Source organism: Oncorhynchus kisutch, linkage group LG23 (genome assembly GCF_002021735.2).
Source record: "Oncorhynchus kisutch isolate 150728-3 linkage group LG23, Okis_V2, whole genome shotgun sequence".
NCBI classification, from domain to species: domain Eukaryota; kingdom Metazoa; phylum Chordata; class Actinopteri; order Salmoniformes; family Salmonidae; genus Oncorhynchus; species Oncorhynchus kisutch.
The window spans coordinates 47,723,159-47,742,059 of NC_034196.2; the positions used below are offsets into that span (position 1 = coordinate 47,723,159).

The window sequence follows — 18,901 nt, forward strand, 5'->3', positions numbered from 1 at the left end:
CTCTGTTGTGTGTGTGTATGTGTCTCTCTCGTGTGTGTGTGTGTCTCTCTCGTGTGTGTGTGTGTGTGTCCCTTCTCTGATGTTCTGTGACCCTGAATGCTACAGCAGCGTCTTCCTCTGGATGTCAACACAACTACACAGCTACAAAAGGGGCCCTAAAACACACACACACACACACACACACACACACACACACACACACACACACACACACACACACACACACACACACACACACACACACACACACACACACACACACACACACACACACACACACACACACACACACACACACACACACACACACACACACACACACACACACACACACACAGCTCAAGGCCAAACTCTCTCACCCTGAGTTGATAATGACATTAACAGTCATGTGAAACTCGTCAGTCACACAGCACAGAAATCACCCACGTTAATGTAGCCTAGCTTCAGGTGATAGAACATCACCCACGTTAATGTAGCCTAGCTTCTGTAGATAGAACATCACCCACGTTAATGTAGCCTAGCTTCAGGTGATAGAACATCACCCACGTTAATGTAGCCTAGCTTCAGTAGATAGAACATCACCCACGTTAATGTAGCCTAGCTTCTGTAGATAGAACATCACCCACGTTAATGTAGCCTAGCTGCAGTAGATAGAACATCACCCACGTTAATGTAGCCTAGCTTCAGTAGATAGAACATCACCCACGTTAATGTAGCCTAGCTTCAGTAGATAGAACATCACCCACGTTAATGTAGCCTAGCTTCTGTAGATAGAACATCACCCACGTTAATGTAGCCTAGCTTCAGGTGATAGAACATCACCCACGTTAATGTAGCCTAGCTTCAGTAGATATGTGTGTGTGTGTGTGTGTGTGTCCCTTCTCTGATGTTCTGTGACCCTGAATGCTACAGCAGCGTCTTCCTCTGGATGTCAACACAACTACACAGCTACAAAAGGGGCCCTAAAACACATACACACACACACACACACACACACACACACACACACACACACACACACACACACACACACACACACACACACACACACACAGCTCAAGGCCAAACTCTCTCACCCTGAGTTGATAATGACATTAACAGTCATGTGAAACTCGTCAGTCACACAGCACAGAAATCACCCACGTTAATGTAGCCTAGCTTCAGGTGATAGAACATCACCCACGTTAATGTAGCCTAGCTTCTGTAGATAGAACATCACCCACGTTAATGTAGCCTAGCTTCAGGTGATAGAACATCACCCACGTTAATGTAGCCTAGCTTCAGTAGATAGAACATCACCCACGTTAATGTAGCCTAGCTTCAGTAGATAGAACATCACCCACGTTAATGTAGCCTAGCTTCTGTAGATAGAACATCACCCACGTTAATGTAGCCTAGCTTCAGTAGATAGAACATCACCCACGTTAATGTAGCCTAGCTTCTGTAGATAGAACATCACCCACGTTAATGTAGCCTAGCTTCAGCAGATAGAACATCACCCACGTTAATGTAGCCTAGCTTCAGTAGATAGAACATCACCCACGTTAATGTAGCCTAGCTTCTGTAGATAGAACATCACCCACGTTAATGTAGCCTAGCTTCAGGTGATAGAACATCACCCACGTTAATGTAGCCTAGCTTCAGTAGATAGAACATCACCCACGTTAATGTAGCCTAGCTTCAGTAGATAGAACATCACCCACGTTAATGTAGCCTAGCTTCTGTAGATAGAACATCACCCACGTTAATGTAGCCTAGCTTCAGTAGATAGAACATCACCCACGTTAATGTAGCCTAGCTTCTGTAGATAGAACATCACCCACGTTAATGTAGCCTAGCTTCAGCAGATAGAACATCACCCACGTTAATGTAGCCTAGCTTCAGTAGATAGAACATCACCCACGTTAATGTAGCCTAGCTTCAGGTGATAGAACATCACCCACGTTAATGTAGCCTAGCTTCTGTAGATAGAACATCACCCATGTTAATGTAGCCTAGCTTCAGTAGATAGAACATCACCCACGTTAATGTAGCCTAGCTTCAATAGATAGAACATCACCCACTGTAGATAGAATACCATCCACGTTAATGTAGCCTAGCTTCAATCGATAGAACATCACCCACGTCAATGTAGCCTAGCTTCAATAGATAGAACATCACCCACGTATGGGTGGAGGTGGGGGTGGGGGTAGAGGTAGAGGTCGAGGTGGAGGAAGACAAAGGAGAGTAATCTCTGATGAAATTCGGGTGGCTGTGGTGGACCATGTGGTCGACCATGGTTAGACCTTGAGAGAGAGGCTGGGCAGACCATGTGGTCAACCATGGTTTGACCTTGAGAGAGAGGCTGGGCAGACCATGTGGTCAACCATGGTTTGACCTTGAGAGAGAGGCTGGGCAGACCATGTGGTCAACCATGGTTTGACCTTGAGAGAGAGGCTGGGCAGACCATGTGGTCAACCATGGTTAGACCTTGAGAGAGAGGCTGGGCAGACCATGTGGTCAACCATGGTTAGACCTTGAGAGAGAGGCTGGGCAGACCATGTGGTCAACCATGGTTTGACCATGAGAGAGAGGCTGGGCAGACCATGTGGTCAACCATGGTTTGACCTTGAGAGAGAGGCTGGGCAGACCATATGAACCATGGTTTGACCTTGAGAGAGAGGATGGGCAGACCATATGAACCATGGTTTGACCTTGAGAGAGAGGCTGGGCAGACCATATGAACCATGATTTGACCTTGAGAGAGAGGCTGGGCAGACCATATGAACCATGGTTTGATCTTGAGAGAGGCAGAGAGTGCAGCCCAATCTGAGCAGCTTCACCCCTTACGTATCGTAGACTCGTCAACAGAGATGTTAGTATGTTCCAGAGATGTTAGCATGTTCCAGAGATTTCTGTAAGTCTTTAGCTGACACTCTAGGATTCTTCTTAACCTTATTGAACATTCTGTGCTGTGCTCTTGCAGTCATCTTTGGAGGACGGACACAAGTTTCTCCGTTTATAGACAATGTGTCTTACTTTGGACTGATGAACATCAAGGCTTTTAGAGATACGTTTGGAACCCTTTCCAGCTTTATGCAAGTCTACAATTCTTAATCTTATGTCTTCTGTGATCATTAGCCAAGAGGTTCACATACTTTTTCCAACCTACACTGTGAATGTGACAAGAAAAATACACGTGTGTGTTATTACTTTAAACTGTGTTGGTCTGTTGTTGTGACTAAGATGAAGATCAGATAAAATTTTATGACCAATTTATTCAGAAATCCAGGTAACTCCAAAGGGTTCACATCATTTTTCTTGCCACTGTACATTGTTATTCAATCAATGGATCAATACTGCTTGTCAACAAGCATCTGTGTAGCCAGGAGCTAAAATAGAACTTGGTTCTATTTGTGATGCTCAACTCGCTGCAAGTCCGGCCTCTCCCATCTCCTCATTGGTTTAAAGGAGTATATTCCTACGTCCCATCTCCTCATTGGTTTATAGGAGTATATACCCACGTCCCATCTCCTCATTGGTTTATAGGAGCATATACCCACGTCCCATCTCCTCATTGGTTTATAGGAGCATATACCCACGTCCCATCTCCTCATTGGTTTATAGGAGCATATACCCACGTCCCATCTCCTCATTGGTTTATAGGAGCATATACCTCATTGGTTTATAGGAGCATATACCCACGTCCCATCTCCTCATTGGTTTATAGGAGCATATACCCACGTCCCATCTCCTCATTGGTTTATAGGAGCATATACCCACGTCCCATCTCCTCATTGGCTTGCAACACAAGCTTCTACATCTGCCCACACAACCTAGAGCCCCAAGCACTTTACACACTTCCAGCAACACACTTCCCTCCTCTCTCTCTCCTTCCCTCCTCTCTCTCTCCTTCCCTCCTCTCTCTCTCCTTCCCTCCTCTCTCTCCCCATCCCTCCTCTTTCTCCTTCCCTCCTCTCTCTCCTTATCCCTCCTCTCTCCCCTTCCCTCATCTCTCTCCTCTTCCCTCTCCTCTCTCTCCTTCCCTCCTCTCTCTCCCCTTCCCTCCTCTCTCCCCATCCCTCCTCTCTCTCCCCATCCCTCCTCTCTCTCCTTCCCTCATCTCTCTCCTCTTCCCTCTCCTCTCTCTCCTTCCCTCCTCTCTCTCCCCTTCCCTCCTCTCTCTCCTTCCCTCCCCACTTTCCCCATCCCTCCTCTCTCCCCTTCCCTCATCTCTCTCCTCTTCCCTCCACTCTCTCCTCTTCCCTCCACTCTCTCCTCTTCCCTCCTCTCTCTCCCCTTCCCTCTCCTCTCTCCTCTTCCCCCCACTCTCTCCTCTTTCCTCATCTCTCTCCTCTTCCCTCTCCTCTCTCCCCTTCCCTCCTCTCTCTCCCTTCCCTCCTCTCTCTCCCCTTCCCTCCTCTCTCTCTCCTTCCCTCCTCTCTCTCTCCTTCCCTCCTCTCTCTCCCCATCCCTCCTCTCTCCCCTTCCCTCCTCTCTCCCCTTCCCTCATCTCTCTTCCCTCCACTCTCTCCTCTTCCCTCCTCTCTCTCCCCTCCCCTTTCTCCCCATCCCTCCTCTCTCCTCTTCCCTCCACTCTCCCCCTTTCCCTCCTCTCTCTCCCCTTCCCTCCTCTCTCTCCCCTTCCCTCCTCTCTCTCCCCTTCCCTCCTCTCTCTCCCCTTCCCTCCTCTCTCTCCCTTTCCCTCCTTTCTCTCCCTTTCCCTCCTCTCTCTCCCTTTTCCTCCTCCCTCTCCCCTTCCCTTCCCTACTCTCTCCCTTTCCCTCCTCTCTCTCCCTTTCCCTCCTCTCTCTCCCTTTCCCTCCTCTCTCTCCCTTCCCCTCCTCTCTCTCCCTTTCCCTCCTCTCTCTCCTTTCCCCTCCTCTCTCTCCCTTTCCCTCCTCTCTCTCCCTGTCCCTTTTCTCTCCCCTTCCCTCCTCTCCCATTCCCTAATCTCCCTCCCCTTCCCTCCTCTCTCTCCCCTTTCCACCTCCCTCCTCCTTTCCTGTAAGTGATCCCCTCATGGCTGATAAGCCTAGATGTCCCTGACCAATGTGCTGTTAGATGGAGAGCTAGCTGTGAAACAGAGCAGGGACAGCCACACACAGATAGAGAGACATCACTCACCACTGATGATAAGAGACTAGCAGAATAATAGACTAGCTAGCTCTTCTAGGAAACACAATATCATGCTCTACCATGAAACACCATGGATGTTTCCTTACAGAGAACATAGAGATGACTAGTTATAACATGGAGAGACTGTTACAATACTGTTATTACAACTACAATCCAATACTGATTTACTGGGATCAAAATAAACCATACAGGAAGCTTTTAATTTTTTAGAAGAGACAGATGAAAAGTCAGGTTGAAGTCTAATAGTTTGATCTGAAGTCTATGAAGGTGGTAAAAACAACATCATGAAGAGGAGAGAAGGATGATTGTGGTGGTATTGGTCCTCTGACTGACTGGTATTGACTGACTGACTGGTATTGGTCCTCTGACTGACTGGTATTGGTCCTCTGTCTGACTGGTATTGGTCCTCTCACTGACTGGTATTGGTCCTCTCACTGACTGGTATTACTATATTAAGTAGTATTACTCTACCACTATGACTATATTAATATTCTACTAGTAGTATTACTCTACCACTATATTAATATTCTACTAGTAGTATTACTCTACCACTATATTAATATTCTACTAGTAGTATTACTCTACCACTATATTAATATTCTACTAGAAGTATTACTCTACCACTATATTAATATTCTACTAGAAGTATTACTCTACCACTATATTAATATTCTACTAGTAGTATTACTCTACCACTATATTAATATTCTACTAGTAGTATTACTCTACCACTATATTAATATTCTACTAGTAGTATTACTCTACCACTATATTAATATTCTACTAGTAGTATTACTCTACCACTATATTAATATTCTACTAGTAGTATTACTCTACCACTATATTAATATTCTACTAGAAGTATTACTCTACCACTATATTAATATTCTACTAGTAGTATTACTCTACCACTATATTAATATTCTACTAGTTAGTATTACTCTACCACTATATTAATATTCTACTAGAAGTATTACTCTACCACTATATTAATATTCTACTAGTAGTATTACTCTACCACTATATTAATATTCTACTAGAAGTATTACTCTACCACTATGACTATATTAATATTCTACTAGTAGTATTACTCTACCACTATATTAATATTCTACTAGTAGTATTACTCTACCACTATATTAATATTCTACTAGAAGTATTACTCTACCACTATATTACTATTCTACTAGTAGTATTACTCTACCACTATATTAATATTCTACTAGAAGTATTACTCTACCACTATATTAATATTCTACTAGTAGTATTACTCTACCACTATGACTATATTAATATTCTACTAGAAGTATTACTCTACCACTATATTAATATTCTACTAGAAGTATTACTCTACCACTATATTAATATTCTACTAGAAGTATTACTCTACCACTATGACTATATTAATATTCTACTAGTAGTATTACTCTACCACTATATTAATATTCTACTAGTAGTATTACTCTACCACTATATTAATATTCTACTAGAAGTATTACTCTACCACTATATTAATATTCTACTAGTAGTATTACTCTACCACTATATTAATATTCTACTAGTAGTATTACTCTACCACTATATTAATATTCTACTAGTAGTATTACTCTACCACTATGACTATATTAATATTCTACTAGAAGTATTACTCTACCACTATATTAATATTCTACTAGTAGTATTACTCTACCACTATATTAATATTCTACTAGTAGTATTACTCTACCACTATATTAATATTCTACTAGTAGTATTACTCTACCACTATATTAATATTCTACTAGTAGTATTACTCTACCACTATATTAATATTCTACTAGAAGTATTACTCTACCACTATATTAATATTCTACTAGTAGTATTACTCTACCACTATATTAATATTCTACTAGAAGTATTACTCTACCACTATATTAATATTCTACTAGTAGTATTACTCTACCACTATATTAATATTCTACTAGTAGTATTACTCTACCACTATATTAATATTCTACTAGTAGTATTACTCTACCACTATGACTATATTAATATTCTACTAGAAGTATTACTCTACCACTATATTAATATTCTACTAGTAGTATTACTCTACCACTATATTAATATTCTACTAGTAGTATTACTCTACCCACTATATTAATATTCTACTAGAAGTATTACTCTACCACTATATTAATATTCTACTAGTAGTATTACTCTACCACTATATTAATATTCTACTAGAAGTATTACTCTACCACTATATTAATATTCTACTAGTAGTATTACTCTACCACTATATTAATATTCTACTAGTAGTATTACTCTACCACTATATTAATATTCTACTAGTAGTATTACTCTACCACTATATTAATATTCTACTAGAAGTATTACTCTACCACTATATTAATATTCTACTAGTAGTATTACTCTACCACTATGACTATATTAATATTCTACTAGAAGTATTACTCTACCACTATGACTATATTAATATTCTACTAGAAGTATTACTCTACCACTATATTAATATTCTACTAGTAGTATTACTCTACCACTATATTAATATTCTACTAGTAGTATTACTCTACCACTATATTAATATTCTACTAGTAGTATTACTCTACCACTATATTAATATTCTACTAGAAGTATTACTCTACCACTATGACTATATTAATATTCTACTAGTAGTATTACTCTACCACTATATTAATATTCTACTAGAAGTATTACTCTACCACTATGACTATATTAATATTCTACTAGAAGTATTACTCTACCACTATATTAATATTCTACTAGTAGTATTACTCTACCACTATATTAATATTCTACTAGTAGTATTACTCTACCACTATATTAATATTCTACTAGTAGTATTACTCTACCACTATATTAATATTCTACTAGTAGTATTACTCTACCACTATATTAATATTCTACTAGTAGTATTACTCTACCACTATATTAATATTCTACTAGTAGTATTACTCTACCACTATATTAATATTCTACTAGAAGTATTACTCTACCACTATATTAATATTCTACTAGTAGTATACTCTACCACTATATTAATATTCTACTAGTAGTATTACTCTACCACTATATTAATATTCTACTAGAAGTATTACTCTACCACTATATTATATTCTACTAGTAGTATTACTCTACCACTATATTAATATTCTACTAGAAGTATTACTCTACCCACTATATTAATATTCTACTAGTAGTATTACTCTACCACTATGACTATATAATATTCTACTAGAAGTATTACTCTACCACTATATTAATATTCTACTAGTAGTATTACTCTACCACTATATTAATATTCTACTAGTAGTATTACTCTACCACTATATTAATATTCTACTAGAAGTATTACTCTACCACTATATTAATATTCTACTAGTAGTATTACTCTACCACTATATTAATATTCTACTAGAAGTATTACTCTACCACTATATTAATATTCTACTAGTAGTATTACTCTACCACTATGACTATATTAATATTCTACTAGAAGTATTACTCTACCACTATATTAATATTCTACTAGTAGTATTACTCTACCACTATATTAATATTCTACTAGTAGTATTACTCTACCACTATATTAATATTCTACTAGAAGTATTACTCTACCACTATATTAATATTCTACTAGTAGTATTACTCTACCACTATATTAATATTCTACTAGAAGTATTACTCTAACCACTATGACTATATTAATATTCTACTAGAAGTATTACTCTACCACTATATTAATATTCTACTAGTAGTATTACTCTACCACTATATTAATATTCTACTAGTAGTATTACTCTACCACTATATTAATATTCTACTAGTAGTATTACTCTACCACTATATTAATATTCTACTAGTAGTATTACTCTACCACTATATTAATATTCTACTAGTAGTATTACTCTACCACTATATTAATATTCTACTAGTAGTATTACTCTACCACTATATTAATATTCTACTAGAAGTATTACTCTACCACTATATTAATATTCTACTAGTAGTATTACTCTACCACTATATTAATATTCTACTAGTAGTATTACTCTACCACTATATTAATATTCTACTAGAAGTATTACTCTACCACTATATTAATATTCTACTAGTAGAAAAACTCTACCACTATATTAATATTCTACTAGAAGTATTACTCTACCACTATATTAATATTCTACTAGTAGTATTACTCTCCACTATGACTATATTAATATTCTACTAGAAGTATTACTCTACCACTATATTAATATTCTACTAGTAGTATTACTCTACCACTATATTAATATTCTACTAGTAGTATTACTCTACCACTATATTAATATTCTACTAGTAGTATTACTCTACCACTATATTAATATTCTACTAGTAGTATTACTCTACCACTATATTAATATTCTACTAGAAGTATTACTCTACCACTATATTAATATTCTACTAGTAGTATTACTCTACCACTATGACTATATTAATATTCTACTAGAAGTATTACTCTACCACTATGACTATATTAATATTCTACTAGAAGTATTACTCTACCACTATATTAATATTCTACTAGTAGTATTACTCTACCACTATATTAATATTCTACTAGTAGTATTACTCTACCACTATATTAATATTCTACTAGTAGTATTACTCTACCACTATATTAATATTCTACTAGAAGTATTACTCTACCACTATGACTATATTAATATTCTACTAGTAGTATTACTCTACCACTATATTAATATTCTACTAGAAGTATTACTCTACCACTATGACTATATTAATATTCTACTAGAAGTATTACTCTACCACTATATTAATATTCTACTAGTAGTATTACTCTACCACTATATTAATATTCTACTAGTAGTATTACTCTACCACTATATTAATATTCTACTAGTAGTATTACTCTACCACTATATTTAATATTCTACTAGTAGTATTACTCTACCACTATATTAATATTCTACTAGTAGTATTACTCTACCACTATATTAATATTCTACTAGTAGTATTACTCTACCACTATATTAATATTCTACTAGAAGTATTACTCTACCACTATATTAATATTCTACTAGTAGTATTACTCTACCACTATATTAATATTCTACTAGTAGTATTACTCTACCACTATATTAATATTCTACTAGAAGTATTACTCTACCACTATATTAATATTCTACTAGTAGTATTACTCTACCACTATATTAATATTCTACTAGAAGTATTACTCTACCACTATATTAATATTCTACTAGAAGTATTACTCTACCACTATATTACTATTCTACTAGTAGTATTACTCTACCACTATATTAATATTCTACTAGAAGTATTACTCTACCACTATATTAATATTCTACTAGTAGTATTACTCTACCACTATGACTATATTAATATTCTACTAGAAGTATTACTCTACCACTATGACTATATTAATATTCTACTAGTAGTATTACTCTACCACTATATTAATATTCTACTAGTAGTATTACTCTACCACTATATTAATATTCTACTAGAAGTATTACTCTACCACTATATTAATATTCTACTAGTAGTATTACTCTACCACTATATTAATATTCTACTAGAAGTATTACTCTACCACTATATTAATATTCTACTAGAAGTATTACTCTACCACTATGACTATATTAATATTCTACTAGTAGTATTACTCTACCACTATATTAATATTCTACTAGTATATTACTCTACCACTATATTAATATTCTACTAGAAGTATTACTCTACCACTATATTAATATTCTACTAGTAGTATTACTCTACCACTATATTAATATTCTACTAGTAGTATTACTCTACCACTATATTAATATTCTACTAGTAGTATTACTCTACCACTATGACTATATTAATATTCTACTAGAAGTATTACTCTACCACTATATTAATATTCTACTAGTAGTATTACTCTACCACTATATTAATATTCTACTAGAAGTATTACTCTACCACTATATTAATATTCTACTAGTAGTATTACTCTACCACTATATTAATATTCTACTAGAAGTATTACTCTACCACTATATTAATATTCTACTAGTAGTATTACTCTACCACTATATTAATATTCTACTAGTAGTATTACTCTACCACTATATTAATATTCTACTAGTAGTATTACTCTACCACTATGACTATATTAATATTCTACTAGAAGTATTACTCTACCACTATATTAATATTCTACTAGTAGTATTACTCTACCACTATATTAATATTCTACTAGTAGTATTACTCTACCACTATATTAATATTCTACTAGAAGTATTACTCTACCACTATATTAATATTCTACTAGTAGTATTACTCTACCACTATATTAATATTCTACTAGAAGTATTACTCTACCACTATATTAATATTCTACTAGTAGTATTACTCTACCACTATATTAATATTCTACTAGTAGTATTACTCTACCACTATATTAATATTCTACTAGTAGTATTACTCTACCACTATATTAATATTCTACTAGAAGTATTACTCTACCACTATATTAATATTCTACTAGTAGTATTACTCTACCACTATGACTATATTAATATTCTACTAGAAGTATTACTCTACCACTATATTAATATTCTACTAGTAGTATTACTCTACCACTATATTAATATTCTACTAGAAGTATTACTCTACCACTATATTAATATTCTACTAGTAGTATTACTCTACCACTATATTAATATTCTACTAGAAGTATTACTCTACCACTATATTAATATTCTACTAGTAGTATTACTCTACCACTATATTAATATTCTACTAGTAGTATTACTCTACCACTATATTAATATTCTACTAGTAGTATTACTCTACCACTATATTAATATTCTACTAGAAGTATTACTCTACCACTATGACTATATTAATATTCTACTAGTAGTATTACTCTACCACTATATTAATATTCTACTAGAAGTATTACTCTACCACTATATTAATATTCTACTAGTAGTATTACTCTACCACTATATTAATATTCTACTAGAAGTATTACTCTACCACTATATTAATATTCTACTAGTAGTATTACTCTACCACTATATTAATATTCTACTAGTAGTATTACTCTACCACTATGACTATATTAATATTCTACTAGTAGTATTACTCTAACCACTATATTAATATTCTACTAGTAGTATTACTCTACCACTATATTAATATTCTACTAGAAGTATTACTCTACCACTATATTAATATTCTACTAGAAGTATTACTCTACCACTATATTAATATTCTACTAGTAGTATTACTCTACCACTATATTAATATTCTACTAGTAGTATTACTCTACCACTATGACTATATTAATATTCTACTAGTAGTATTACTCTACCACTATATTAATATTCTACTAGTAGTATTACTCTACCACTATATTAATATTCTACTAGAAGTATTACTCTACCACTATATTAATATTCTACTAGTAGTATTACTCTACCACTATATTAATATTCTACTAGTAGTATTACTCTACCACTATATTAATATTCTACTAGTAGTATTACTCTACCACTATATTAATATTCTACTAGTAGTATTACTCTACCACTATATTAATATTCTACTAGTAGTATTACTCTACCACTATATTAATATTCTACTAGAAGTATTACTCTACCACTATATTAATATTCTACTAGTAGTATTACTATGACTATATTAATATTCTACTAGAAGTATTACTCTACCACTATATTCATATTCTACTAGAAGTATTACTCTACCACTATATTAATATTCTACTAGTAGTATTACTCTACCACTATATTAATATTCTACTAGTAGTATTACTCTACCACTATGACTATATTAATATTCTACTAGAAGTATTACTCTACCACTATATTAATATTCTACTAGTAGTATTACTCTACCACTATATTAATATTCTACTAGTAGTATTACTCTACCACTACCACTATGACTATATTAATATTCTACTAGAAGTATTACTCTACCACTATATTAATATTCTACTAGTAGTATTACTCTACCACTATATTAATATTCTACTAGTAGTATTACTCTACCACTATGACTATATTAATATTCTACTAGAAGTATTACTCTACCACTATATTAATATTCTACTAGTAGTATTACTCTACCACTATATTAATATTCTACTAGTAGTATTACTCTACCACTATATTAATATTCTACTAGAAGTATTACTCTACACTATATTAATATCCTACTAGTAGTATTACTCTACCACTATATTAATATTCTACTAGTAGTATACTCTACCACTATATTAATATTCTACTAGAAGTATTACTCTACCACTATATTAATATTCTACTAGTAGTATTACTCTACCACTATATTAATATTCTACTAGAAGTATTACTCTACCCACTATATTAATATTCTACTAGTAGTATTACTCTACCACTATGACTATATTAATATTCTACTAGAAGTATTACTCTACCACTATATTAATATTCTACTAGAAGTATTACTCTACCACTATATTAATATTCTACTAGTAGTATTACTCTACCACTATATTAATATTCTACTAGAAGTATTACTCTACCACTATATTAATATTCTACTAGTAGTATTACTCTACCACTATATTAATATTCTACTAGAAGTATTACTCTACCACTATATTAATATTCTACTAGTAGTATTACTCTACCACTATATTAATATTCTACTAGTAGTATTACTCTACCACTACCACTATGACTATATTAATATTCTACTAGAAGTATTACTCTACCACTATATTAATATTCTACTAGTAGTATTACTCTACCACTATATTAATATTCTACTAGTAGTATTACTCTACCACTATGACTATATTAATATTCTACTAGAAGTATTACTCTACCACTATATTAATATTCTACTAGTAGTATTACTCTACCACTATATTAATATTCTACTAGTAGTATTACTCTACCACTATATTCATATTCTACTAGAAGTATTACTCTACCACTATATTAATATTCTACTAGTAGTATACTCTACCACTATATTAATATTCTACTAGTAGTATTACTCTACCACTATATTAATATTCTACTAGAAGTATTACTCTACCACTATATTAATATTCTACTAGTAGTATTACTCTACCACTATATTAATATTCTACTAGAAGTATTACTCTACCACTATATTAATATTCTACTAGTAGTATTACTCTACCACTATGACTATATTAATATTCTACTAGAAGTATTACTCTACCACTATATTAATATTCTACTAGTAGTATTACTCTACCACTATATTAATATTCTACTAGTAGTATTACTCTACCACTATATTAATATTCTACTAGTAGTATTACTCTACCACTATATTAATATTCTACTAGTAGTATACTCTACCACTATATTAATATTCTACTAGTAGTATTACTCTACCACTATGACTATATTAATATTCTACTAGTAGTATTACTCTACCACTATGACTATATTAATATTCTACTAGTAGTATTACTCTACCACTATATTAATATTCTACTAGTAGTATTACTCTACCACTATGACTATATTAATATTCTACTAGAAGTATTACTCTACCACTATATTAATATTCTACTAGTAGTATTACTCTACCACTATATTAATATTCTACTAGTAGTATTACTCTACCACTATATTAATATTCTACTAGTAGTATTACTCTACCACTATATTAATATTCTACTAGAAGTATTACTCTACCACTATATTAATATTCTACTAGAAGTATTACTCTACCACTATATTAATATTCTACTAGTAGTATTACTCTACCACTATATTAATATTCTACTAGTAGTATTACTCTACCACTATATTAATATTCTACTAGTAGTATTACTCTACCACTATATTAATATTCTACTAGTAGTATTACTCTACCACTATATTAATATTCTACTAGTAGTATTACTCTACCACTATGACTATATTAATATTCTACTAGTAGTATTACTCTACCACTATATAATATTCTACTAGAAGTATTACTCTACCACTATATTAATATTCTACTAGTAGTATTACTCTACCACTATGACTATATTAATATTCTACTAGTAGTATTACTCTACCACTATATTAATATTCTACTAGTAGTATTACTCTACCACTATGACTATATTAATATTCTACTAGTAGTATTACTCTACCACTATGACTATATTAATATTCTACTAGTAGTATTACTCTACCACTATATTAATATTCTACTAGTAGTATTACTCTACCACTATGACTATATTAATATTCTACTAGTAGTATTACTCTACCACTATGACTATATTAATATTCTACTAGTAGTATTACTCTACCACTATATTAATATTCTACTAGTAGTATTACTCTACCACTATATTAATATTCTACTAGTAGTATTACTCTACCACTATATTAATATTCTACTAGAAGTATTACTCTACCACTATATTAATATTCTACTAGAAGTATTACTCTACCACTATATTAATATTCTACTAGTAGTATTACTCTACCACTATATTAATATTCTACTAGTAGTATTACTCTACCACTATATTAATATTCTACTAGTAGTATTACTCTACCACTATATTAATATTCTACTAGTAGTATTACTCTACCACTATATTAATATTCTACTAGTAGTATTACTCTACCACTATATTAATATTCTACTAGTAGTATTACTCTACCACTATATTAATATTCTACTAGTAGTATTACTCTACCACTATATTAATATTCTACTAGTAGTATTACTCCACTGCAGTACTTTTATTTAACTTGGCAAGTCAATTTAAGAACTAATTATTATTTACAATGACGGCCTACCGGAGAACAGTGGGTTAACTGCCTTGTTCAGGGGCAGAAAGACAGATTTTTACTTAATTAGCTCTGGGATTTGATCTTACGGTTACCTGCCCAACACTCTAACCACTAGGCTACCTGCCACCCTCCTCTGCCTAATGCTAGCTGTCGTCCTGTTTCCTCTCTGTCCTCGTGTGTAAAAGACCAGCCAGCTAGCTGCAGTACTTACCCTGCCTAATGCTAGCTGTCGTCCTGTTTCCACTCTGTCCTCGTGTGTAAAAGACCAGCCAGCTAGCTGCAGTACTTACCCTGCCTAATGATAGCTGTTGTCCTGTTTCCTCCCTGTCCTCGTGTGTAAAAGACCAGCCAGCTAGCTGCAGTACTTACCCTGCCTAATGATAGCTGTTGTCCTGTTTCCTCCCTGTCCTCGTGTGTAAAAGACCAGCCAGCTAGCTGCAGTACTTACCCTGCCTAATGATAGCTGTTGTCCTGTTTCCTCCCTGTCCTCGTGTGTAAAAGACCAGCCAGCTAGCTGCAGTACTTACCCTGCCTAATGATAGCTGTTGTCCTGTTTCCTCCCTGTCCTCGTGTGTAAAAGACCAGCCAGCTAGCTGCAGTACTTACCCTGCCTAATGATAGCTGTTGTCCTGTTTCCTCCCTGTCCTCGTGTGTAAAAGACCAGCCAGCTAGCTGCAGTACTTACCCTGCCTAATGATAGCTGTTGTCCTGTTTCCTCCCTGTCCTCGTGTGTAAAAGACCAGCCAGCTAGCTGCAGTACTTACCCTGCCTAATGCTAGCTGTTGTCCTGTTTCCTCCCTGTCCTCGTGTGTAAAAGACCAGCCAGCTAGCTGCAGTACTTACCCTGCCTAATGCTAGCTGTCGTCCTGTTTCCACTCTGTCCTCGTGTGTAAAAGACCAGCCAGCTAGCTGCAGTACTTACCCTGCCTAATGATAGCTGTTGTCCTGTTTCCTCTCTGCCAGAGCCTTTTCCTTTCCTGTACAATAGCCCTCCTCTTTTCCTCTCCTTCCACAATGCCTCTTCTCTCCCCGTCACATTCCTCTCCTGCCCCTGCCTCTCTCCAAGCTGTGATGTCATGGGCGCACAGGCAAAGAGGCGGAGGGTCTGGCTTAACAAGAGAGTGTTCCCTCTCTTCCCCCTCTCCTCCCTCCTCTTCCCTCTCTCCCCTCTCCTCCCTCTCCCCTCTCTTCCCCCCCTCCTCCCTCTCCCCCCTCTCCTCCCTCTCTCCCCTCTCCTCCCCTCTCCTCCCCTCTCCCCTCTATCTCCAGAAGACAGAACCCCCTCCAGATAAAAATCCACTCTGTACAGGAGAGCGAAGGCCCTTAAACAGCCCTCCACACCCTAACCCCCCTCTCTGTGAGGGCCCTTAAACAGCCCTCCACACCCTAACCCCCCTCTCTGTGAGGGCCCTTAAACAGCCCTCCACACCCTAACCCCCCCACACGCCCAAAACATCCAGCCCTGTGGTCTCCCCTCCTCCCTGTGTAGGAGCTTGTGAGCCAGACCCCCCCCTCCCCTTCCTCCGTAGCAGGCTGGACTGGGCACGCTGTCACAGCTTCGCTCTCCATGATGAGGAAAGGGGGGGAGGATACAGATTGGGCTGGGAGTGGGACAGTCAACTCAAAGGCATTTTCCCATTTTCCTCCGGCCACATTGACCAAAATACTTTGCCTTCTGTTTCAGTAGAATGTTGTATATTGATGACTGCTATGCTCCATGGTATCAGACAGGAAAGGTGTGTTTTGTTTATCAGTGTTGTGCTGGGTGATGAGATCAGCAGTAACCAATGCCTCCGTCCATCTCACCTCTGCTCTGCTCTCTCCTGTCCTGTCCGGTCCTCTCCTGGCTCAGATAAGGTGTCAGGTGACTAAGTGGGAGCTGGTGTGTGTTCACTTTCTATTTGAATCGCTGATTCACTTTCACTGCCTCTAATCTAAATTCCAGCTTCACTTTTAGTTTCCTTACATCTCTGCTACGGAACAGAACAGAGATAGTTATATTCCATGTGGAAGAACACACGTCATCATGACTAACTCTACCGTGTTGAACTACACTGAGTGGACAAAACATTAAGAACGCCTGCTCTTTCCATTGACACAGACTGACCAGGTGAATCCAGGTGAACTCTATGATCTCTTATTGATGTCACCTGTTAAATCCACTTCAAATCAGTGTAGAAGAAGGGAAGGAGACAAGGTTAATTAAAGAAGGATTTTTATGACTCGGGACAATTGAGACATGGATTGTGTTTGTGTGCCATTCAGAGAGTGTATAGACAAGACAAAATATTGAAGTGCCTTTGAACGAGGTTTGGTAGTAGGTGCCAGGCGCACCGATTTGCATCAGTGAATGACAACAACCACTTAATTGAATTTCTACTGTTGACCAATCACCAACGAAGGGGCGTAGACTGTGAATAATCGAATTTCGACAAGCCTCAAGAAAGAAATATAAAGTTTGCCTAAAAATTTTTTAAAAACCTGCTGTACACCAGAACTAACGCAAAATGTCCCAAAATGGTCATAATATACACACAAACTGTTTGGACTGCGAAGAATACGGTAAACTCCACTGTAACGTGTTAACGCACTGAAGCAGGGAGAGACAACATGTCTGTCACAGAAGAGGGGATCTGGGACAGCGACCTTCATGGTTACAGAATCCACAAGTTCCTGCAGAACAACAAGCTACTAATTTGTGTCTTTTAAAGTCCTTTTAAAATAGATACTCTGCTATAAATGGTTTTTAGTTACTGTTTAAAACGTATTTAGTCACATGATTTCCACATTGGAACAACAGTGACTAGTATTGCTGTTTAACACACAGTAGGCATCACCACCTTAGAGCCAGTAAACCAGTGTGCAGTGTCACCTTAGAGTCATTAAACCAGCGTGCAGTGTCACCT

General features: G+C 35.5%; 1 protein-coding gene across 2 annotated transcripts in view; it reads right to left on the reverse strand.

Moving 5' to 3' along the window:
• LOC109880303 (A-kinase anchor protein 2) overlaps window positions 1–17,147 on the reverse strand; it is a 39,995-nt gene extending 22,848 nt beyond the window's left edge. The window contains exon 1 of one of the 2 annotated variants that reach the window (XM_031802297.1): window positions 16,918–17,147. In XM_031802297.1, the coding sequence (XP_031658157.1) occupies window positions 16,918–17,073 (156 nt within the window). In that variant the 5' untranslated portion in view covers window positions 17,074–17,147. The other variant, XM_031802298.1, reaches the window with a different exon arrangement.
• Between the last annotated feature and the right edge of the window lie 1,754 nt (window positions 17,148–18,901).